Source organism: Thamnophis sirtalis, unplaced genomic scaffold, assembly GCF_051295495.1.
Source record: "Thamnophis sirtalis isolate CommonGarterSnake01/CBP01778 unplaced genomic scaffold, rThaSir2_p1.2 scaffold_1, whole genome shotgun sequence".
Lineage (NCBI taxonomy): Eukaryota > Metazoa > Chordata > Lepidosauria > Squamata > Natricidae > Thamnophis > Thamnophis sirtalis.
The window spans coordinates 52,366,599-52,392,656 of NW_028261381.1; the positions used below are offsets into that span (position 1 = coordinate 52,366,599).

The window sequence follows — 26,058 nt, forward strand, 5'->3', positions numbered from 1 at the left end:
TGGAATGGTAACAGATTGAGAATCCAACATCAATTGAATTTATAGCCACTGAGCACCCTTTGAAGACCAAATAATACAAAGTTATTGTATCAATTACAATTGATACAAAAGTATCAATTAATTCATGGCAATTTTCCATTGCTATGGAAAAGGAACATAAAGAGCAGGAAAGTTCTAGATAACTCTCCCCCCCCTACAATCTTAGTTCAAAGCATTCTGCCCAAATTTATTTATGCTTAACTCATTCTAAATCACTTATTCAAATGATTTCTAAATGGTGTATGTTGTAAGACATTCTGTTTTTCCTTGGTCTCAACATCTTCTCTCCTAATTTAGACTGTTTGACTCTCTTACCGGATTACCTTAACCATGTTTTTTCCAATTCAGCCAGGCTGCGTTTGCAAAACACTCGGAACCATACACCAGTCACATAGGGTGGTTTCTCACATAACACACTAGATTAAAATGTGGCTGGCTAGTTTACAGGTTCAGGTCATGTAATGTCTGCCTTTTCAGCAGTTGCCTTTGGGGAGTTGCATTGTTGTTGTTAGTTGCGAAGTTGTGTCTGACCTATCGTGACCCCATGGACAATGTTTCTCCAGGCCTTCCTGTCCTCTACCATCCTCTGGAGTCCATTTAAGCTCACACCTACTGCTTCAGTGACTCCATCCAGACACCTCATTCTCTGCCGTCCCCTTCTTCTTTTGCCCTCCATCTTTCCCAGCATTAGGCTGTTCTCTAGTGAGTTGCATGAGACTCCAGGGGAGTTGCATGGAACTGGGTTATCTTATCTTTGGATTCCTATTTGGGAGACCTGAGGACCTGCAGCTCTTAAAAATTAACCACAAAAACCCAACTCCAGAAATCAGTTTTCAGTGCCCTGCATAACCATGCAATGTGCAAAGAAAGCAGCCCCTTTGATCATTTTTAAGCTGTAGAGGTAGACCTTGACCTATGACCCCAATTGAGCTCAACATTTAGGTTGCTAAGTGAGACATTTGTTAACTGAAGTTTGCCCCATTTAAGGACCTTTCTTGCTACCGTTGTTAAGGGAATCACTGCCATTGTTAAGTTAGTAGCACTGCTGTTAAGTGAATCTAGCTCCCCTATTGATTTTGCTTGTCAGAAGTTTGCCAAAGGTGTATTCCCATGACTCTGGGGACAATGCAACCGTCATAAATATGAGTCTGTTGCCAAGCACCTGAATTTTGATCACGGGACCACATGGAGATGCCTCAACGGTCATTAAGTGTGACAAACGGTCAGAAGTCACTTTTTTCCAGTGACATAACTTTGGACGGTCACTAAATGAAGTGCTCTAAATCGAGGCCTACCAGTATTTGCTCAGGCCATTGTTGTTGTTGTGTGTGCAGTATATGTAGCTCCTTCAATCCAGTCAACTGGGTAAACCGAGGCACAGCTCCCTATTTTTTTCAACAAACCCACTTCAGTTCCCCTCAAATCCCAATTCACAGAACATAAAATTTAAACCCCACCTGACTCAAAAAAAGGTCCTTTCCCCGGAGTAATTCAAACCCCCAGAGCGCGTTTCCCCCCCCCCCAGGGCAGGGTATTCTGACTCAAACATTTGAGGGAGGTATTCCTCACTCCCGCAGGGGCCACAGTTAATCCCCACCACCCCATCCAGAACCCACGAAGAAGAAGGCCCTCTCCCTCGGCTGAACTACGGGGGCGGCTGCAAAATGCCCCCTAAGGGAGACGAAGCGCTCTCCCAAACAGGCGACCGAATGTCAAACCCCTCAAATGGAGGGGACGGGACGGGGCGCAACGAGGGGTTGGTATTCCGGGGAAGAGGCGCCCGCCTCCCGCTCTGTTGCTGCGCCTCCCTCGCCAGCCCTCTCCCTTCTGCTTCGGTGACTCCTCCTCAGTTCTTCCACCTTATGCCGCGGGCGACCACAAGCCAAGGAACCGGCGCCTAGTCACGGCAGGGCGGAGGCGAGGAAGGGGAAGGGGGGGAAAAAAACCGGGAAAGCCGAAGGCACTCGCGGCTGACCTCAGCGCTGGGGAGCGGCCGCCCAGCGGCTCACGCGGCTTGACCAATAAAAGCGCAGCTGAGCGCGGCTCCGACTGTTCGAAGGCTCTGCTGCCGTCGCTTCTGCCTCGCCGCTCCCAACTTGAGTGACCTGAACGCCTCGTGGGGGCAGCTCGACCCAGCCGAAAGGATTTGACTCGGGGGTCGGCTTGGCCGGCGAGCGGAGGGCAAAGATGCTCTTTTGGCACTCGCAGCCGGAGCATTACAACCAGCACTCGACGGGCAGCTACTTGCGGTGAGTCAGGCGAAGGGGAGCAGCCGCGGGAGGGTCGGAGAAAAGGGCGCGGGATGCCCACGAGCCAAGGGGATGGAGGGGGGTAGGAGAAGAAGAGGAAAAGAAAAGGCAAGGAAAGAAAAGGAAAAGGAAAGGAGGAAAGGAAAGGAAAAGGAGGAAAGGAAAGGAAAAGGAAAGGAGGAAAGAGAAAAGAAAGGCGGAAAAGAAAGGAAAGGGAAAAGGAAAAGGAGGAAGGAATGGAATGGAAAAGGAAAGGAAAGGAAAGAAAACCGCGCGTGGCGGGTCAACTAGTCAGGAGAATCCTAAGTGGCCGCTGAGGAAAAACCACCGCCCGCTTCTTTTGCTAGGCTGCGTTGCATTGTTTGGGGGTCGGGGTCGCTTCAGTCTGAATGGGGGGGGGGGGCGAATCGGAGAAGGTTTCTGAAGCGCGGGGCGCGGGGGTAACCCGAGGGCATCATTAACAAGCGCAAACCAGCCGGTGTTATCCAACGTGTCCTCTTCAGGAGGGATCCTGAGCTTTTGGTGAGAGGCGTTTGGTGAGAGAGCTTTATAGGAAGAACCAACCTGCGTCCGGAGTTCGGGTGGTTTTGTACTGTATGTATATATCGCACTCTCGGTGCAGGAGGGCGCTTTTCGGGGCATTGGCTACTCGGCGTAAACTCCTCTCCTTTCGAAAAGATTTGACATCATACGGTGAAAGGTGGAAGAAACAACAAAAGAACCGAAAGGGGGAAAATACAACCGAAGTGAATAGATAGGTTTGCTAACAAGGACCTCGCCCTTTCCCCCCAGATCAATATGAGTGTAAGATCCAAGTTATACGTCTATGGAGATTCTCATCCAGGTCGTGGTTGTCCCAAAGGTGCTTTTTCTGAAGAAGAGCTGAGAAAGCTCCTTGGATGAGCAGCCAAACGTCTTCAAAGAAAAAGCGGGAAGCCCAGTTGCCTCTTGAAAAAGCACCCTTAGGACATCCAAGTTATACAAGGGCGCTGCTTGAGCGTCTTTATGTGGGGATGACTTCCTGAATGTTAGAATGTCTGAAGCCCTTGATTCCATCCTGGGAGCTTGTTTGCATTACGGGGATGTATCTAGGCTGTTTCACACTCTGCGAACTGCTGCCTTTTCTCTCTGTAGTGGAATATTATTATAGGGTACCTAATGACCATCCCCCATAGTGGATATCTGAAAAATATTTAAAGAAGTGAACATTACAGAAAACCTCTGTGGATTACAGCTCCTATTTCCTATCAGGGTGTGGGTTAACTATTTCAGATCAGACTAAGATTAATGAAAAATGTGTGATTTAGGGAAACTGATTTATGGTGGGATCTGAAAATGGGAAGGTGGTGCACCATATAGTTTGGACTAAATAACCAGCAATCTGGTATTGTGTGATTCCCCCATTTGTGTCTGTCAATTATGGTTTTTAAAATTGTCAGCAGTTGCCTATCTCATACTTTTCCCCCTCACTGCCTGTTGTGGGAAGGTCAGTATGGCAGTCAATGTTGAAATTTGTAATATACTATCTTGTGAAAAGATTAATACATTTACTAAGGAATAAATACTTTCACTAAATGCTATTCTAATTTGGCAGTCATATCTTTTCAGTAACCTATACTGTAAGTCTCTTTTTCGTGTGTATATGCCTTGGCTTATAGTCAGTGTTTGACTCTTGACAATTACCTGGACAAGTCCCTTCAGTTTTCCTGGCAATGATTTTTGGAAGTGATTTGCCATTGCCTTCTTTATAGGACTGAGATAGTGATTGACCCAAGATCACCCAGGTGATGTCCTGCCTAAGGTAGGACTAAAATTTGCCATCTCCCTTTTTCTAGTTGGATGCCCTAAGCAATACGTCAAACTAGCTCTCCGTATAGATCTCTGCAACTTTATATATTTACATACAAATGTATGGATTTTAGTCCATCATATGTTTATTAGAATCCAATAATCAATGAACCCAAAGGAACTTTCAATTTGAAAGCTGTAGTAGCAAAAAAGAAAAATGTAATACCAAAAAGTGGGGGATAGAAGCAGAAACGTTTGAAAATAAGGCAAGAGTTAGTGGTTATATAGTATGTCTCTTGTCTTCATTTCTAAGGTTCAAAACCTTTGTTTTTGCTGCAGTTCCTTATGCAAATCTGTGTCATAATATGCAGTTCTAATGCAAAGCATGGGGGGGGGGAACCCCACAAGAAGTAAAAGAAAAGGAAAGCAGGAGATAAGGGGGGGGAAGTAAATGTAACTGAATCAACATTCCACAAAACTATTCATTAAATCATTCTGTCCCTGCAAGTCATCCTTGCTTCAACCATCTCACTGGAGTATCTATAGACACACTGCTGTTTAAGAAACAAAAGGTCTTATGACATTTCAAAGCAAAGAAAAATAACCAATTTTAAAGACTAAAAATTGTTCAATTTATTATAGCATAAAAGTTTTGGGGATATGATCCACTCTATCAGGTATGTGAAAACACTTTGTTAAACAGATTGTGATCAACAAAACTTTCATATAATAAAAGATGCTTAGTTTGTTGCAGAAAAAAAAGAAACATAATTCACATTCTAGTCCTTCTTAATTAGATGTAGATGGTTTTAAAAAGAAAATAACCTGTTGGTTATATTGAATAAAGATGTTCAAATGAGGTTGCCTGAAGTAAATCCATTTAATGAACACATTTGGAAGACACAAAGTGTTCTTTCAGAAGTTCCAAGAACTTGTTGATTTAAAAGACTGTCTAATGGTTCTTTAAATCTGTGGCCTCAACCCTGCCCCTTCTACCCCCACGCCTCTATGCATGATGAGTAGTTCCTTTAATTCATTTTATGTACTGGACTTGATGAATCCAGTTTTTTCCTGCTTTATTTCTATGTTAGTCATGTTCTGCTTAAGTATCTTTAAGCAAAAAGGACAGTGAACAATGAAATAACAAATGGAAGGTCTTCATTTGAGCCCCCTAAGCAGCAAGCCATAAGTGAAGAACTCCTTTGTTTTAATATGATTTTATGTATGTAGTTAGGGAATCATTTTAAAAAATGTATAATTGCTCATGCTGCTTAAAAATACATTGTTTGGCAACATCTTTTTAAAGCTAATTACAATGCCATAATAAGTAAATAATTTTTTAGACTTCACAGAAGTCTTCATCAGATTAGATAGGACTGAGAGTAAGGAACGCAGAATTGGTTGAGTAAAATTAGATTCACGAATCATATTATTTGTTTGGCTTGCCTTTGTTTCTGTGTTAATTTAGTCATTGTGCCTGAGAAGCCATCCACTAAAGTCTTGCTTAGAAGTTTTAATGTCATTATCTAAGGATTAGAGTGTGTCTCAAAAGTTGGCAGCACCTACCCAATCTTTTCTAAACTTGGAGCTTAGCTTACTATTTAGATAAAAAACTTACAAGGAATACCAATAGGTATGCTAATTAGAAAACAAAACATCCCAGAAAAATGTAGTGATGCACCAAGAAAACCTCATGTTTTTATGATGTTACCACAATCTGAATATGACTTGAAGTGAACTTTACAGAGATTATCATGTATGCTGCTCTTAAATGAAGCCTGAGACCTGTTGCATAACATTTTGCCAGCTCTAATCTAGTTAAAGCATGTGATAATTTGCTTAAATTAGGAGCCAGGCTTCTTAATCCTTATCAACTAGTACACCTTTCCCCCACTCATCTTTCCAGTCAATTTACAGATTTCCCCAGCCAGCAGCACATCCTGCTGGTTAAAAACTCTGGGAGTTGTCATCCTTACTTACTTACTTACTTTTCAATAGATCTGAAAGGGGTAAGTAAATAATTGAAGCACAAATGTGGATAATGTCACTTTGGGAAGCTTAACTTCCCAGAGGCAAACACAAGTTCTTCTGAATTTGCTGAAGCCATATAATTGGAAGATAAGGAACCCTGCTATGATCGTTGTCAGCTTGCTGGGCCTGCCCTGCTGAAGTTGTTACTTTCATGTATTGGGAGGACACAGCTGTCTTTAGCTTCTCTCATCACTGCTGATCTTTGTTAAACACAGTACATTTTTCTGTTCTGGGCAATTCTGAAAGGCACAGGAATAATCTGAGACACCTCTGCTGGACTGGAGTAGAAATTATCATTGTTTCAATCTTATGTTTCAGTTAATATAATAACATTATGGTACAGGACACTCGGGCTAATCATGTTTAGCCAGCATGTTGCATGGAGCCAGGCCACTTGATGTTTATGTTTATGATATAGTATATTGTGCAAATCCAGAAATTGAAGTAAATTCATTCATTTAACCATGGATGAGCAATAGAGGTGGGTTTCTGCCGGTTCGCCCCGGATCGGGCGAACTGATAGTGGTAGCAGCAGGAGGCTCCGCCCACCTACCCGGAAACTCCTCCACATGTGCAGAAGCATCATGTGAGCATGTGCATGCACATGAGCAAAACAGTAAAATAAATTGAAACCCACCACTGATGAGCAAGTTGTGTAAAACAATTGTCTTGCCACCAAGGTGAATTCATAGCAGGCTTGGTGGAAGCTGATGTTCATTGTAGAGTCAAGTTCCATCCACATGTGATTTCCCAGGTACTGCTTACAATGTTTTCAAATCTCTTTGTGTGAAAGACGGAATCCTTTGAGGCTAATGCTGAGTCGCTCTTTTTAATGATGTTTATCTGAATTATTTCTGACCAAGATAGAGTTTCTTGAAAAAGACAATATAGTTTTGTTTAATTTGAGTTTAAATTCATAGGAATCTGAAGCTTCCTTGGGTTACAGAAAATCCTAGTACAGAATAAGTGTCTTTAGGTAACTTCACAACCCTGCTTTGTTGCTTGCATAAGCCACAGTGACAGAGTTTACACAGCACTGAATCAAACCAGGCTACCTAATGGCTTTCCAGAATGTGTGAACCCAACCCTACGTGCTTATTTCTGATTGTACTTTTAAGTGTACACAGAATTATATTCTTAATCCTGTTAACATTAGGAGGAGAGAAGGAAAGTAGGGAGAAAAAATTCCTAAGTTTTTCCAATGCTGACTCTAAAAAGAAACCAGAATAAATGGGAGAGGATGACCCTTTTACAACTTTCTGACAAACAAAGTCAATGGGGAAGCCAGATTCACTTAATAATTGTTAATAACTTAACAATACAGTGATTCACTTAACAACCTTTGTTAACCTGTTTTAAGAAAAGTCATAAAAGGGAGTAAAATTCATTTTAAAATGTCTCAATTAGCAACAGAAATTGTGGGTTCAATTGTGGTCGTAATTCAAGGATTACCTTGTGTGCTAGTTATGGAAGCAGTGAACCTGAAGAATAAGCATTCTTCATTTGGTTACCAATTTTGATTTTTGAAAGAAATGTTCTACAGCCCAGATTTTCTAGTCTAAGGCTAATGCTTTCTAGCCTTTTTTTCAAATCAGTAGCAGACTAAAATTAAATGCAGCATTATGACCTTTCTTTCTTATATTTCTACTACCTAAATAATATTGCTAGCAATATAATTATAATTTTCCTTTCTTGGATATTCCTTTTCTGATCAAGAAAACAGCATGATTTTATATAGATTCTTGAATGTGAAACTGAACATACAATTTAAATGGGGGAGATTTATTATCCCATTGTTCATATACTTCCTTAACTTAACTGGAAGTTTTAAAATTAGCATTTTCCCACTGGAATTGAACTAGCATATTCTCATGAGAATCAGATAAAATAGATGGAGGCATGGGAATGAGGGAGATAACGTGAGTGTGTGGAGACCCACATCTAGATTTGGGCTCATGGGCAGAACTGAAGTGTAAGAATTTGAGTGTGGGATGATTCTGGCAAAGGGTAGGTCTTGTATTCTTTTATCTTTTCTCGTCTTCTTTTTTCATCTGGTTTTGCAAGCAAGTCTTCTGGGAGGGGGAACCCTGTGATTTCACCTTTTGCAATTCTGCTACCAGCCCAGCCCTTGGGATGAGTCAAGCCTATAAATCTAAATCTTTCAAAAAACAACAACAAATATATGTAAAGGATTTTTTCATAAAAGAAATGCAAAAATGCTATATAAAATGGCTGGGGGAGGGGGAAGAGAGTGGTCACACCACTTGGAAAATTTTCTAGCCCTGGAACAGCTATCTCAATTTAGCTTTGAGGTATATAACAATGGGTGTTTCAGTGTGGAACCTATTAAAGGCAGTGCACATGCCAGCAGATAATAGGGAAATATCCTCTATTACTTTCCTTAAATTTTTTTGAGAGTTCAAAAATTAACCCTTGTTTATGTTTTCAGAGGAGAGTACATGGTTTTGGGCAACTTGGAATGCCAAAATATGGCATTTTTCTAACTTAAGCATGTCTCCAATCTGCTTCATTCTTTAATCTGTTCTGAAGTGGGTGCAGATTTTCTTGTAACAATGTAGTACAGGTAGTCCTCGGCTTATGACCATAATTGAGCCCAATTAAGGTTAAGCAACACAGTTGTTAAGTGAGTTGTGCCCCATTTTATGACCTCTTTTGCCATAGTCATTAAGTGAATCATTCAGTTATTAAGTGAATCTGGCTTTCCCCTTTGACTTTGCATGTCAGAAACCAGCTGGGAAGGCTACAAATGGGAGTCACATGACCCTGGGACATAAATACAAGCCAGTTGTCAAATCTGAATTTTGATCAGATGATGACCATGGGGATACTGCAATGGCACCAGATTGGTGGATACTCATTCAGCCACTACTTCACTCTGGTTTTTTGCTTTAGCAAAAGAAGGAGGTTGTGTGGTCATAACATCCACTCTTTTTACAAGTTTATTAAGTCCTTTTATACGTTATGGTACATTTATCATTATGGCACCAGTTATCGTTATGGTAGCTCTCTACTTTGAGACAGTGTAAAGACTTTACATAGTAGACCTGAAAAAGAAAAGAACACAATATATTTTAGATTCTTGCTAACCTAAATTCTATATTGGATTTAAAATGTATTATTTTGCTGATTTAAAACAATTATTTCAGCAAACTATAAAATAAATAATATTGTCAAGATAGTGTCAGTTACCAGCAAAGCTATCTAAATTTTCATGTTTAACTTTGCAGCTCACATACTTTTTAGCTTTAGTTCTCCATAAAATGAAATCACGTTCTCTTTCAGTTAAGAACTTTTATCATGTTTATTATCAAACATGTGATGGATTCAACTAATTTTCAGATAATCTTCCTGCTGGTGAAAGAGAGAATTATTAATCTGTATAGGCACAAGAGAAACACCTTCCTGTCCTAATTTTCAGTTGATGTTTATTGATAATTGTAGATGTAGTGGCATCTAGAAAATGTAGGGTTTTTTCACATGCACACAAATATTTATGGAAGACAGTTGACCTAATATTGAATATTTAGAATCAAAAGCAAAAATTAAGCCCATTAAGTTAAATGAATTTGATTCATTAGAAAATAAGTAAGTATTTTAATGGCTTCTGCTTAGAAAAAGGCACAATTTATGCTTTGTTCATTCATTTTATAGACTGCAACAATCTACAGAAGCAGCATAATTCATTTTAATACTATAAAATATTAGTTTCCTGAAACCTCATGGTTTCCAACTGGAATTTCCATTATATACACTCGGTCTATTTAACTTTTGGCATATATGTTCCTAATCTTATGACTAGTTAAACAGTTTTAGAATGTGGCCCAACTTGTGTTGAAAATACTAAACATAAACTTATCTATGATCAAGAAGAGTGGTCTTTAAAAGCCACATGACTGGAAATTTGGAGATATAATCCCAATTTACATCACCTGGAGGCACACCTGGTATACCTTACTTTATCTCAGAAAAGCTTAAGTCTGGGCAAATATGATTCATATTTGGATGGCAGACACTGGGAAATACCTGCAGTTAAACATAGAGTGAAAAAACTCCTTGGAAGAAAGCAATGGCAACTATTTCCTTACTACTATTGAAAAAACATACATGGATAGTCAGGGAAGTCACCAGAAGTTGAACAAGACTTTAGTTCTAACTTTTCTGGAGTACACCAGAGAGTGAACAGTTAATAGATTTCTTCTGCAGTTACCAAGCTATAGGTTATGCATATAGATATTATCAGGTACCATTAACCTGATCCAGTGATTTATCCCTGGATCTATTAAACATGCACACATGACTTTGTACCTAGTTTGTTTGTTTTTATAACGTGTGTTTGTTTGTTTGTGTGTCTGAATCACTTTTGAGACTGGGAATAGTTTCTAGGAATGGTAGTTTCTGGGAGGATAGACTGAGAGAAGATGTTTTCTTGTTCTTGGTGGGAGAGATTAGGTATGAAGAGGTTGCAGTGCTGAATTATTGGAGTATATTGGAGTGTCTTGTCTTATCAAGAACAATTGCATAGATTGAAGTATATTTGGGGAAATCTGTCTCCTATTTACCAAGTCCATTATTATTATTATTATTGTACAATTGTATCACAGGGGCCAGTTGTTTCGCCGGATTTGGCATTGGTTACTAGTCGGGCCCCACCCAGGGGCCTAGGATGTCGTAACGTATTTTCGTAATATACGTGCAGATCCAAGCAGTGCAGCTTTTTGCATTTGACTGATGGTGATTTTGTCAATTTTTAACTGTTTTAAATGTAATTCCAGTGCTTTTGGAATAGCACCCAGTGTGCCAATTACCACTGGAATTACCACTGCTGGTTTGTGCCATAGTCGTTGAATTTCGATTTTTAAGTCCTGGTATCTTGCGATTTTTTCATGTTCCTTCTCGGCGACCCTGCTATCACCTGGTATTGCGATGTCTATGATTGTGACCTTATTTTTCTCAACCAGTGTGATGTCTGGTGTATTATGCGCCAGTATTTTGTCGGTTTGTATACGGAAATCCCACAAGATCTTGACCATCTGATTTTCTGTGACGTTTTCAGGCTGATGTTCCCACCAGTTTGTTGCTGTTTTAATATTATTATTATATTATTATATTATATTATATTATTATTATTATTATTATTATTATTATTATTATTATTATTATTATTATTATTAAACTATTTTCTAACATGAGCTGTGTATCTTTATCATAAGGTAAAGGTAAAGGTTCCCCTCGCACATATGTTCTAGTCGTTCCCGACTCTAGGGTGCGGTGCTCATCTCTGTTTCAAAGCCGAAGAGCCAGCACTGTCCAAAGACATCTCCGTGGTCATATGGCTGGCATGACTAAACGCCGAAGGTGCAAGGAACGCTGTTACCTTCCTACTAAAGTGGTCCTTATTTTTCTTCTTGCATTTTTTACGTGCTTTTGAACTGCTAGGTTGGCAGAAGCTGGGACAAGTAACGAGAGCTCACTCTGTTACATGGTGCTAGGGATTCGAACCGCCGAATTGCCAACCTTTCTGATCGACAAGCTCAGCGTGAGCCATCGTGTCCCTATATCTTTATCATAAAGATAACTTTAAAGTGAAGTCTGGTTTGAATCCTTTAATTCTCTTCTTCCTTGTAGAATATTTCAATGGTGTTTTATTGATGGCAAAAAAAGCAATTATGTATTTCATATTTCCTTTTGTATTGTTACCTTTTATCTGCAGAGATTTTCAGTCATCCAGGTCATAGTTGTGCCCAAAGTGCTTTTTTCAAAAGGCAACTGGACTTTGTTTTTCCTTGAAGATGTTTTGCTTTTTATCCAAGAAGCTTCTTCATCCGAAGAAAAGCTGAAGAAACTTCTTGGATGAGAAGCGAAAAACAAGGTCCAGTTGCCTTTTGAAAAAAACACTTTGCGACCCTTTCTCCACATCAATAGTAAGAGTCTGTGTACATACATTATCTTTCTGTTTTTCCCCATATTTTTTTGAACACTTAGATTCCATACATCCAATGAAATGGATTAGAGTCCATAAAAGCCTGAGGAATAGCAAACTTCTTAAACTTTAATATGCTACATAGCTCCCTGCTGCTCCTGCTCCTAGAGACTAACATGACTCTTTAAAAAATAATTCAGTCTGCATCTATGAATATGACAGAATATATGATACTGCATTAAATAAGATTACCTGAAAAACAGTACCATCACAGCATATATTTCTAAATCCTTTTCTTTGTGTATCATTGGGTTTATTGTGCCAGTTTTCATCATATAAATGTGGCCGTATTGAAATGGATTGAAATTGATATCATTAGTTTTTTTTTGACAGGTTAACATATTAAATGAATGTGTTCACAGAAAAAATGCTCATGGGTTCAGACGATTCTGACTTTAACTCCATTGTAGTTGTACAGTAAAAAAAGGCAACCAATTGCTAAGTAAATTTTTATTTTATATTTTCAGTGAGGTGCTTGCACTGCCATTCTTTAAACAAGAAGAGCCTCAACTTTCCCCTGAGAATGATGCAAAACTCCCTCCGTTTCAATATGTGCTCTGTGCAGCGACATCTCCTGCTATAAAGCTTCATGAAGAGACTCTAACTTATCTCAACCAAGGTAGGACCAAAACAAAATTGAATGGATTCTGATTCTTTGAATTGATCTTTGGTGGTTTGAAGACTAAACATAGCAGACCCTAATTTGGTCTGAAGGCTGCTTGTGCATTTCTGGGAGATCAAGATCATTTAAGGTATTGTGCCTGAAATGTGCCTCGGTGGAGTAGAATTATGCATATTTAGGAAGTTTATATTTTCACTGCTTCTATGTTAGGGGCATAGTTGACTAACGAAAAATGTTGTGATTGCCAGTTGCAATGTTGTACTCATTTAACCTTAATTCTTCTATTAAGGTAGAAAAACAAAACTTTACTGGATGGTGAGACATTGTAGATTTTGCTTTGTTTTCTGCTTAAGACAATACTATCTGGTTACCAACTCTAGGATTCAAAGATGCAATAGAAAAATGCAAAATGTACACCACGCAGTATGGAGATTCTGATACAAAATACTGGCCAGTATACAGTATACCAGTCTTTCGCAGCTAGTTCCCTTTAGATGTTTAAGATTTATATCTTTAGAATTCCCATACAGCATAGCCACCATTTGGCCAGGAATTATGAGAGTTGTCAGCCAACACATCTGGAAGACATTTGTGCTTAATGTGTATATTGTATGAGTTGGGGAATGTTGTGTATGATTCTGGGCTTCTTAGATAAAAGATGCAACACATCAATGAATATTGAGGCTTCAATAGTGATTGATTTGGGGAGGAAGTACCATATTTTTTGCACTATAAGATGTACTTTCCCTTACCAAAAAGTGGGTGGAAATGTCTGTGCGTCTCATGGAGTGAATATTACCTATCACCGCTGCCTGTTGCTGCTGCTGCTTCTTGCCACCACTGCTTATTGTGGCCACCTATCACTGCCACTTGCTGCCGCCCGCTGCAACTGCTCGCCGCCACCTATTGGCAGTTGGATCAGCCTTCCCGAATACTGCCAATCAGCTGTTCCAGATGGTGGGGATCGCCACTGCCTATTGCCACCGCCACCCATTGCTGCCGATCCCCGCCACCTGGAAGAGCTGAGTGTCTGTATTCCGGGAGGCCAATCCAGCCACAGAGGTGAATGGCGGTGGCGGTGATAGGCGGTGATAGGCGGTGGCAATGGCAATAGTTGTGGAATGCTGGCAAAGGTTCCAGTATTCCCTGGCAGAGGCAGCAGACATAGAGGAGGAAGCAATAGAGCCATTTCTGGTTGGCCAGCCCGCTAATTAAAGGGGCTATGGGAGGCCGGGATCCATCTGTCATTCAGCTGACTGGTGGTGGGCACAACAGAGCAGAGTGCTGACGAGCCATGTGCTGGGGCTGGGAGCAGATTTTTGTTTTCTCCCCAAAAGCTAGGTGCGTCTTATAATCTGGAGTGTTGTATAGTGCAAAAAATATGTGTTTGTACAGCCCACAGTTGTTAGGTTGAACTTCCATGTTATTGGTAGCTTATTGCATAAACTCAGTCAGTTATGCTTTAAACTATTTTTGGAGGTTTCTCTTTCCCTAATAAATGTGAGGATATTTCTCACATATTTGTGTATGTGTATCTGCATTATATATTTGCTAGAAGCCATGCTTCACAAAAACTAGGATTGACAAAATTTAAAATAAGATACTCCATTTTGTAATGAGCCATGATGGTGCAGTGGTTAGAATGCAATATTGCAGGTTGACTCTACCCACTGCCAGGAGTTTGATCCTGACTGGCTCAAGGTTGACTCAGTCTCCCATACCTCCAAGGTTGGTAAAATGAAGTCCCAGATTGTTCTAGGCAATATGCTGACTCTGTAAACTGCTTAGAGAGTGCTGTACTATGAAGTGGCATATAAGTCTAAGTGCTATTTCTATTTCTAACATCAATACCAATAATTTTCTCTGTAGAAATATATTTCTATATACACAGAAATATATTTCCCCCTTCCTTCTTCTACTACAAATAGCAAAAAACTTTTTTAAAAAATTGCATTTATTCACATTTATTTCACCTGAAATTACAAAATTTCCTGTGAAAAGGAACAGTTTAATTAATTAGTAGAATGAAAATATTGTTTTCAGTTCTCTTTTATTAATATTGATGACAATGCTTCCATAAGGTTGTTTTGGGGGCAAAGATTATTTGTAAATAAAAATATTCTACTTTCAAGATGTTCTGCTATTGCTTTTAAAATATTGTATATTATTTATATTTGTCTTTGGTCTTGTTCAATTCGGTATAAAATCATGTCCACTGTAGAAACCAACTTCAATTGGATATTGAAATACATTCATTTTTTATTCCTGAAAATAAATTAATTTTAGTAGTACTATCCAAACAGAATCTCAGTGATTCAAGACACTTAGAGTTTAATGGTCTTCATGGCCTTTCAAAATTAAGTCTGTTGGATTCATTATTCAATTGAATTGTTTTTGGAAATATATAACTAGACTATGGATCCCAAACCCTCCCATTATTACTACATGTTTACAAAGCTCTTGTGTAATGAAAACTGGCAGCAGCATAGGCATGCACTGTAGTAACTAACAGTACCATAAGGATTTACCAACAACATTAGTAGTGCTAGAATAATACTTTGAATATAAGGATAAGTAGGCTTTATGAAAATTTAAAAAAAAATAACTTAATCTACGTATGTTTTACTGGATTAAGGCCAATGCAGTCCTTTGTTCTGTTTCTTCATTTCCCCCCAATACTACTGGAAATTAACCCCAGAGGAAAAAGTGCACCTCATAACTCCCAGTCCTATTGAACTATTATACAAAGTATTATCTTTTTTTACACTTTTTAAAAGACATAAAAGCTAAAGAATCATACTAGATGCATTTGGTAGTAGTAAAATAGCGTTTATTATTTTCATTTTCCCTAAACTTAGTGCTGACCTGATGTCATTATCTATTTTATAACTTAACACTAAAATGGAGAAGAAATTGTCCATTTCCTCTCCATAGCATTAATACTGGTAACTTTGTACCTATCCATACAAGCATCTAAGTTCAGTTATATTTAGCTAGAGATCAATATGCTATTATCATTTTATTTACCATATCTTAGACTTTTTTCTTGTCTCTGAAGTACTTTTTCTGAATTTAAGGAAGTGGGACGTTTGAACTCAAAGTCCCAAAGGTGCTTTTTCCAAAAGTCAAATGGATTTTCTTGTTTTTTTTTTCTTTTAAAATGTTTTGATTCTCATCAGGTCAGTACTGAAGAAGCTTCCTGAATGAGAAGCAAAACATTTTCAAAGAAAAAAAACAACAAGAAATCTCAGTTGCCTTTTGGAAAAAGCACCTTTGGACAACTATGATCTGAATGATTGAGAATCTCCATAGACCTTTGAAGTCTTGCGTGCCAGAAGGGTAAAAATTAATCCCAATAAAGGGAATAGGGCAGCCATAATAATAGCTTGTACCATAAGGATAGGCATAGCCTGGCTCTCTTCCATCACCATCTCTTCCATTGAAGCCATTTTATTCTCCTACTAGACAGAACCTACATCTCCAAATGTTGTTGACTTGCAGGGCAGGAATCCTTTGGAAAACTGGATCCTTTACCTCCCATGAAAATCATAATGGCAAATAAAAAGCCAAATTAATATTATATAGATCACTGGCAAAACTACTGCTGCTGCAGTTCTTGGTTTTTTTCTTTCTCTGCCTTCCGCTTCTGTAAAATGCCAATTTAACTAAGCCTCTGGACAGCAATTTGTCTTTGTAACATCTATATAGTCCCAAGAAAATTGTAGGCTTCATAATAGCTTTGTATGTTGAATGTACTGTCTGTGTAAACTCCTGCATTGTGATCAAAAGAAGGGAGATGTTATAATCACAAATCATCCTTAGAGAAGGAAGGCTTTGCATATTGTAATAGATATGTCAGCCAGCACATGTGCTCTTTGAAGCTGAAGACTTTTTCATTCAGTTCAAAGGATCATTTGTTCTAGGAACTTTCAAACAGTTATTTCTTTGACATGGTGAATTCATAAAGCATAATTTAGACATTTTTCAAAAGAAACAGACTGTCTTAAAATGGAATTTTCAAAGAAATTGCAGGAAAATTATTATCATTAAATAATATGACATTTCATACAAAGTTAGGGGAGCTCCTTAGATAAAAAGAATTCTACAAGCTTTTCCCAATGTTTATGCAGAAAAATGGAGGCATACAATCCGTATGTTCTGATTGTAAAGTAATCAATCTATTTCTAAAAGGTAAAAAGGTTTATACTATTGCTTCTATTTTGCATTGAATACCAAGGATAAAACATCAGTGAAATTTTCAGAAAAAGTAAAGAGTTTTTAATTTCCCTCTAATGGTATTCTTACTATGTGTTATTCAGAGAAATTCAGTGAAAAAGAACATTAAAAAATTGGGAGTTCTTAGTTTGTTAGTCAGCTGGGCATCAGTAATACAATATATTTTGATTGCAGTTGAACAAGATTTCCATTGGATTATGTTTCATGCTGGAGTTTGTGTTTGTTCTTTGACATGGGTGGAACGTAGGGACTGAACTTTCATGATCTAAGAAATATGCATTTTTCTTAGTGTTATATCAGAATCCAGGTGATTATTAACTTGGCCTTCTTAAATAGATATGACTTAGGTATGTCAACTCAGTCTCCTGGAACTGGTTTTTCTTCAGTTTACTTCTGTAAAGATGAACAGTTCTGCTAATTCCTAATATTTGTAGAGTTTTGGAAAAAAAATCTCTTTTACTTGTGCTATCATTACACAATCTGCTGATAGAAAGAACATTCTGATTGAAGAACATAAGCTACAACTGAAGCATAATATGCCAGTGCAGAATGTGAGGATAGGCTAATACAGTATAGGTTGCTTCCAAAATTTTCAGCCAGTCTGAAGACTGATCCAGGGACATGACATCCAACAGATTTGGAGACCACCAGGATGGGAAATTGTTCTGTTCATGGAAGTATCCAGAGTTTCAACTGGAAAAGGAGTGAGACGATTAACCAATTGTTAGCTTTCAATTATCACATCAAATATTCAGGTTAGTTTCTTATTCTGAAAAAACCAAAGATTCACACAAACTGTTATCAAAGTTAACTAATTTAAGCGACAATGCATTTGTGATATAAGAATTTAAAAATGCTCCCTGGCTTGAAGGCTTTAGCCCTGTTCAGCTGTTACAAATTTGAAATAACCCACATCCCCTCACTAACATTTATCCACTGCAATTTCTGTTTCAGACATTTTGATGGTGAGGAGATTCCTCAAGTTTAGTTGCATTATAAGACTTATACGAAAGTCAACATGCACACAATTCTACATTGGTTGGCTTTTGTCTTATAGGCATGGAAGTCAATATGCAAACCACTCCAGGAGAAGGATGCCACTGGAGCAATCTTGGCATATGTATGTTAATTGTCAAGAGCAATCCCACAGAATGAGCACTCCTAATTCCATAAGACATAAACAGTGTTGTTGTAAAATACAATAAAGCATAAATGCAACCTGACACCCACTGATAATTTATTGACTATTGAAGCCATATCATAACATTTGGTTTACACTTTGCATTAAGATTTGATGCAATTTGTTTAGCTGATCAAGTCATTCCTCATTTTAAAACATAATTGGTTACTTGCTTTTTGATTGCAACTATGGCCCAATATGATGTTAATACAAATATACAGGTGAAACTAAAAAAATTAGAATATCATGCAAAAGTTCATTTATTTCAGTAATGCAATTTAAAAGGTGAAACTAATATATGAGATAAGACTCATTACATGCAAAGCAAGATAGTTCAAGCCGTGATTTGTCATAATTGTGATGATTATGGCTTACAGCTCATGAAAGTCCCAAATCCACCATCTCAGAAAATTAGAATATTGTGAAAAGGTGCAATATCCTAGTCTCAAAGTGTCCTACTCTAATCAGCTAATTAAGCCATAATACCTGCAAAGAGTTCGTGAGCCTTTAAATGGTCTCTCAGTCTGGTTCAGTAGGAATCACAATCATGGGAAAGAGTGATGACCTGACGTGCAGAAAACCATCATTGACACCGTCCGTAAGGAGGGAAAGCCTCAAAAGGTAATTGCAAAAGAAGTTGGATGTTCCCAAAGTGCTGTATCAAAGCACATTAATGGAAAGTTATGTGAAAGGGAAAGTGTGGAAGAAAAAGGTGCACAAGCAGCAGTGATGACTGCAGCCTGGAGAGGATTGTCAGAAAAAGGCCATTCAAAAGTGTTGGGGACTTTTACAAGGAGTGGACTGAGGCTGGAGTGAGTGCATCAAGAGCCACCACACACAGATGGATCCTGGACATGGGCTTCAAATGTTGTATTCCTCTTGTCAAGCCACTCTTGAACAACGAACAACGTCAGAAGTATCTTACCTGGACTAAAGAAAAACAGACCTGGTCTGTTGCTCAGTGGTCCAAAGTCCTCTTTTCTGATGAGAGCAACCAAGGACCCAGAGAATGGAGGAAGAGTGGAGAGGCACACACTGCAAGATGCTTGAAGTCCAGTGTGAAGTTTCCACAGTCTGTTAATTTGGGGAATCATGTCATCTGCTGGTGTTGGTCCACTGTGCTTCATTAAGTCCAGGGTCAACGCAGCCATCTACCAGGAGATTTTGGAGCACTTCATGCTTCCTCCTGCAGATGAGCTTTGTGGGGATGCTGACTTCATTTTCCAGCAGGACTTGGCACCTGCACTGCCAAAAGCACCAGAACCTGGTTCAATGACCGTGGGATTACTGTGCTTGGCAGCAAACTCGCCTGACCTGAACCCCATAAAGAAGAGAAAGATGAGAGACATGAGACAGAACAATGCAGAAGAGCTGAAGGCCGCTATAGAAGCATCCTGGTCTTCCATAACACCTCAGCAGTGCCACAGGCTGGTAGCTTCCATACCATGCCGCATTGAGGCAGTAATTCCTGCAAAAGGGGCCCAAACCAAGTACTGAGTACATATGCATGCTTATATTTTTCAGAGGTCCGATATTGTTCTAAGTACAATCCTTGTTTTATTGATTGCATGTAATATTCTAATTTTCTGAGATGGTGGATTTGGGGTTTTCATGAGCTGTAAGCCATAATTATGTCATAATTATGACAAATCACGGCTTTAACTGTCTTGCTTTGCATGTAATGAGTCTTATCTCATATATTAGTTTCACCTTTTAAGTTGCATTACTGAAATAAATGAACTTTTGCACAATATTCTAATTTTTTGAGCTTCACATGTACATGACGTGGTTTTTCTAGCATTTTAGGGTCTGTCTAAGCTCTCCAAATAGTCTATTTACTATAAGATCAAAGTCAACAAACAAATCATAAATGGAAAAACATGTCTTTTTCTTTTTTGTTTCGCCTTGTTTGTAGTTGGTTCAGCATATTACAATTCAGACAAATCCGTGTCTCAGTGCTTTTATTTCTAATTCGTATTATTTTAAAGGAGTTGTTTGGGGGGAAAATTTTATCCTGGAGGAGCAAAAAATAATAAATATCCTTTTCTTCCTTTCTACATCTCATTAGCAAAACAGATATTAACTTTCCTCTGAGCCTTGGAAATTGGAATAAGATTGGACACTCATTCATTAACCCCCCCCCCCAATACCATAATTCAAGGTTTATGAAGGAACTTAAAGTTCTGTCATATTGGCAGTGAATTTGCCAAACAAGAAATAAATATTTTTTTTGTTGCTGTCAGTATATCACCTTCAAACGTTTTATTTTTATTTTACATTGATAGTAGGCAGCTCTTTTGCCCTAAGTGCCCGAATGTACTGCTGTTTTATTTACGAGGTTTTTAATTGCAGGCAAAAATGGTGTTACTTGATGCAGAGAACTCATAAAAATTCTTTTGATGACAGGTGGAATTTCTGCATATAATACGATTCAGGAACATTGTGAACCTTTCCACTTTTTATTTTTATTGTGGAACCACACCGAATATATGTGTATTATTGCCTGCTTAGTAGAACCCTATAAACAAACCTCTTTGCCTTGAACTGCTGTCAGGCCTTTCTCAGCTGACAAGATAAAAAATTGCAAGAATATATTTCCCAGGGCACAAAGGCACAGATAAAGCTGATTTATTGTGGCAAGACTTTGACCCATTACAAAAGACATCTAGTGATTGCAGTGTATCCAATGCAAGTTCTATTTATACTACAGTCAATAATCAGTTCCTTGTGCCTTTTCCCCACCCATTCTACATAAAGCCATTCTCTTGTGAACCTGTGATACAATATCCATTTGTACTTTGGTTTGGAAATGGCTTAATAGCAGGTGGTTTTACTTTTGGTTGGCTCAGATTGTGGGAAACCACAGTTAGAAAAGATGGACTATAATTACAGGTAGTCTTTGTTTAGCGACGCCTCAATTAACGATGATTGTGGTGTAGGGTTTCCTACCTAAGGAGGGGGTTGGACTAGAAGACCTTCAAGGTCCCTTCCAATTCTATTCTATTCTATTCTATTCTATTCTATTCTATTCTATTCTATTCTATTCTATTCTATTCTATCCTATCCTATCCTATCCTATTCTATTCTATTCTATTCTATTCTATTCTATTCCATTCCCTTCCCTTCCCTTCCATTCCATTCCATTCCATTCCTTGTTTGTTTAAAACATTTTTATAGCCATCTTTCTTCTACCAAACTCCCGACAGCTCCCAATCAAGAATTAAGGTTACATAAAAAACTACAGGTCACCCTCGACTTAAAACAGTTTGTTTAGTGACCGTTCAAAGTTATAACTGCACTGTTCAAAGTTATAACTGCACTGAAAAAAGTGACTCATGACCGTTTTTCATACTTACAACTGTTGCGGCATCCCTAGAGTCACACAATCAAAATTCAGACACTTGGCAACTGACTCATATTTATGACGGTTGCAGTGGCCCGGGGAGTCATGTGATCACTTTTTGTGACCATCTGACAAGCAAAGTCAATGGGGAAGCCAGATGTATTTAACAACCATGTTTCTAATTTCACAACTTCAGGGATTCATTTAACAACTGTGGCAAGAAAGATTGTAAAATGGGACAAAATTCACTTAATGAATATCTCACTTATCAATGTAAATTTTGGGCTCAATTGTGGCCATAAGTCGAGGACTACCTGCATTGAAGCCATACGGAAACCATAAACATTAGAAACAACCATAACAAAAAAGAATTGATGCCAAGTCAAGCTTCCAACATGCAGTCAGCTCATCCTATCCGAGAACAATCAAGCCAAGTCTTCAGTAACCATGGAGGGGATTTCTTGTTATTCTTGATAATCTTAATAAAATATATGGAGTTCTAAACACAGGTTTATGTAGAAGATCTGGGGAGGGGGGGTTCTTTTCTTTTGCTCTGTATTTGTTTCCTTTATTTCTAGAAGAGCTATAGTAATGATTATACTTTGGTTTTTTGTTTTTTTTTTGGTTTTTTTAGAGAGTTTTGTCTAATTCTTAAACTCTTATTCAGCCATAGATAATTCCATAAGTCCATATCACTAGAAGTGGTGTAAATTATTCAAAGTATTTGGGTAACAACACCCCCCCCCCCCCAATTATTTCTGGCCAAATTCCAGAAATGTAACATTTTTTCTTTTCTCTGCATAAGGAAAAGATTTTTTAAAAGAAAAAGATCAACTTCACTGGTCAAACCAGAAGTCATACTGATTATTATTTTAGATTGTTATACACTGAACTGCATTCTTGTACAAGGAGGGGAAATGATTAGAAGAAGAACTTGAAAAGCCAGTTTCTCTGTATCTGCTTCTTCTTTTATTGTATTTATAATTTTGTTCTTGTTCCCAACATTTGGTTATCAAACAAACAGTATTATATCCAAAATAAATACGTTTATATTTCTGATTAGGCTTATGTACATGGAAATACATGCCAAATTCTTACCTTGACGATAGAAGAGCAGATTTAATTCCCGGGTGGTCTTGTATTGCACCGAACTCTTATAGTTAATTGTATAGTTTTATACCATTTTGAAAGACAATTGGCCATGTTTCTAATAGCAATATGTGACAAGCTTAATTCAAAACAAATGTTCAAAGCTATTTCTAAAATAAATGAAAAGTCATTGCTATTTACTAAAAACACACCTGCTCATTTCATGCTGAAGGTTTCTGTGATACAGAGTTATATTTTTAGGAGCCATTTAAAGATCTGATCTTGTCCTTGGGTGCTCATCCATGTGATCCTCTGAAAGCTACTAAATAGCCCAAAAAGAGAAGAAACAGACCATCATTATACCTGCTTTTTAATTAAAGTAATGGTAGGAAGACCAGTTTTAGATCATTGCTTGAATTCTCTGGAGTGCTTAGTATTTATCATTCATCTATGTGCAGATAGCTTTTGGAAAACAACAATAGTACAAATTTATGTCTGATTATTCAAAAGTGTCCAATGGGGCTTATTCCCTTATAGGATTATATTCAGGGGCTACAGTAGTAACTTCTCCTGATAATTCCTAAAGTAAAGATCCATTAGTCAAATTCTATGGATTTGAATGGTAGAACATCTCACTCTGATGGTACAATGCAATAAAAAACACATATGAATGAAACAATTATAGAAAAAATTCAAGAATACTTGCATATTCTTGGAGCTGCAGCTGGTTTGAAAGATGTAGCTGTTTAAGAAGACTTCTTCCAGATGATTACATGACAAATAGACCATGTAATATGCTTCAAGAAGGGATTAGAAGGTTCTAAATTCTTGGAATATCCACATCATTGATATAACAAAAAAGTACAATATTTAAATTAAGCATAAGTTGCAATAATGCCTGACCTTTTATTAGGAGAAAATTGTCAAAGACAACATCAGCTCCAAAGCATCTCTCCCAAACATGATTGATGCCGTTGCAACTGTCTCTTGCTATTCTTGCTGCAACATGCTTAAACAACTTGGAAATGTTTCCTTGAACTCCTAGGTCAGTCATATGAAATCCGTCTACTTGAGAATAGGAAATTGGGAGAGTTTCAAGATTTAAACACAAAATATATAAAGGTAAGGATATTTTCTTCCTGCTGCCACACATAAGAGCTACTGGATATAGATTATGCTGCTGGAAAATACTTTAAGGGTACATGAGCCATAGTGGTTGCACTGTTTCCTGATTTACTTAGAAATAATGGGAATTTCAGGGTTTTGAGTACATTAAAGATTTTCTAAATTCCCTGACAACCATGAACAATTTCTTCATAAATTATTTGTATTTAATCTGTGCCTTTCTGCCAGATATGCTTTGCATGTTGGAATGTTCCACAGTCAATTCTAGATACAGTTTTTGTACATTGTACATTGTCTGCCAAGTGTAGAACTTGAATGAATCCAGGATTCTTTCATATTTTACATTATTATTCATGATGCATAAATCAATTTTAACGAAACTTGAATACCCATGGTACTTTTTCAGGAATCACCAATGTTTGAGGAATCTCAAAGAATAAATACTGTTTGAGAACAACTAATGTACACCTTTGGTCTTCTGGTCACAAAGTTAGACATATTTTGGACTGAAATAGCATTTACATTTCTTGACAGCATCCTTGTTTACAACAGTGCAACATCTATTAAAGATCAAATCAAGGGGTACTAATTTTTTTATTGCAGGTATATACAAATCTCAACTAGGTAAGACTGCCTTTGCACCATTGCTGCCATTCATAATATTGATCTATAAAGGGTAGTTTTTGACAACATCCAGCATTTGCCACATTTGCCCCAGTGTATGATAACAGAAATTTGTTGATTATTTGGTCAGCACAGCAGACTTGTAAATTTATGACTTGAGAATTTATTGTACTATAAGCTGGAGTTTTACTACCACTTAAGAATTTGATGTTTGTTTATATATTGTGTTTTAGAATAAAAAAACAATAATATCACGTAATAAAATGACTACATGTTTCTATTCTGTCTAAAGAAATGTACTTCATGAATTGCACTGGAATTTTAACAGGCCACTTTGCAATCAGAGGAACAACCTACAAAATGCCATTGGATCCTCAATGCATCTAGTTCAGGGGTGTCAAACTCAATTTCATTGATTATAAATTATTAGGGGTGTGTTTGACCTCAGGGCCAGGGTGGGCATGGCTAGGGTGCATGTGGCCAGCTTGACATCACTCATGTGGGGGGCACCTGTGGTGGCCAAAGTGCTCTGCCAGTGAAAATGGGCTCCTGAGCTCAGTTTTCCGCTGTGACTGCCTCCTGCAACCCTCTGCCAGAGAAAACTGAGCTTGCCAGAGTCACCGTGGGCCGGTCCTTCATTGTTTCCAGGGTGCCCCTGCAGGCCAGATCTAGGCACCTTGCGGGCCAAATCCTGCCCCCGGGCCTTGAGTTTGACACCCCTGATCTAGTTCAAAACACATCCGTAAGCCTACAGTTCATAACATGGAAATCAATATCTAAAACACAGATTGTTTTGGATCTCTATCAGATTCTTCATTTGGATATAAAACTTCTAAGATCTTCTCCCTTATTAAATGGTCTGATTAAATAAAGACAAATGATTAATATCCTATATTATAAAAGCTACTCACTTTTGTCTTTTGACATACAGTTTCTGGAGATTTCCATTCTATTACTCAATCTTTCTCCAAATATTTCACTTTCTTGATGTTAGTTCTTTCATGGATTTTTTAAAAAACAAATAGTGACAGTAAGATATGATTTACAAAGTGGGATGTATCTTGCTATTTGCAATGGATATCACATGACAAGATACCATAGCACTAAATAATACCATTTTCCAGATTGCGGATTGTTGTCAGTATATTCTGAATAGAAATTTTATTTTATTTTAATTAAAATATTATTCTTTATGGAGATGGGTGATTTCTGCACATCTACTTAAATAAAATACACATTGCAAGTCTTCTATTAGCTTTGTCCTAGAAGTGGAAAGTATAATTTCTTTAAAATACTTGCATCTAACTTCTTTTATTATTTCATCCACTTTTTCCCCACAGAGCATTATTCGGGTAGTTTTTCATGATCGGCGTTTGCAATATACTGAGCACCAACAGCTAGAAGGCTGGAGATGGAGTCGGCCTGGAGACCGCATTCTTGACATAGGTGAGAACTTTTCATTATGATATCCATTGCTTCTTTCTTGAATATACAGTATGACTTCCCTGTGAAATACAATAGGTATAAAAACACTTTGTTCTTTATACCTGTTGTAATATTTATGAATTTGAAAATACTTGGTGTGTTGAAATAACCAACAAGGTTTTGCTTTTGTTACATTTCATTCCAATATCAATGAAATGGTTTTTCTTTTTTTGCATTAATGTATTTATTTCTCACCTTTTAGGTAAAATCTGTTAGAAAAGTGGCTTTTATATAATCATATCCATT

At 37.9% G+C, this 26,058-nt stretch overlaps 1 protein-coding gene across 1 annotated transcript in view; it reads left to right on the forward strand.

Annotated features, from left to right (window-relative positions):
* The first annotated feature begins 2,011 nt into the window (after positions 1 to 2,011).
* Positions 2,012 to 26,058, forward strand: part of TFCP2L1 (transcription factor CP2 like 1) — a 48,814-nt gene continuing 24,767 nt past the window's right edge. The window contains exons 1-4 of the mRNA XM_087712056.1: positions 2,012 to 2,288; positions 12,576 to 12,727; positions 23,624 to 23,700; positions 25,668 to 25,773. Coding sequence (XP_087568182.1) covers positions 2,227 to 2,288; positions 12,576 to 12,727; positions 23,624 to 23,700; positions 25,668 to 25,773 — 397 coding nt within the window. The 5' untranslated portion in view covers positions 2,012 to 2,226. The remainder of the gene's footprint in view (positions 2,289 to 12,575; positions 12,728 to 23,623; positions 23,701 to 25,667; positions 25,774 to 26,058) is intronic.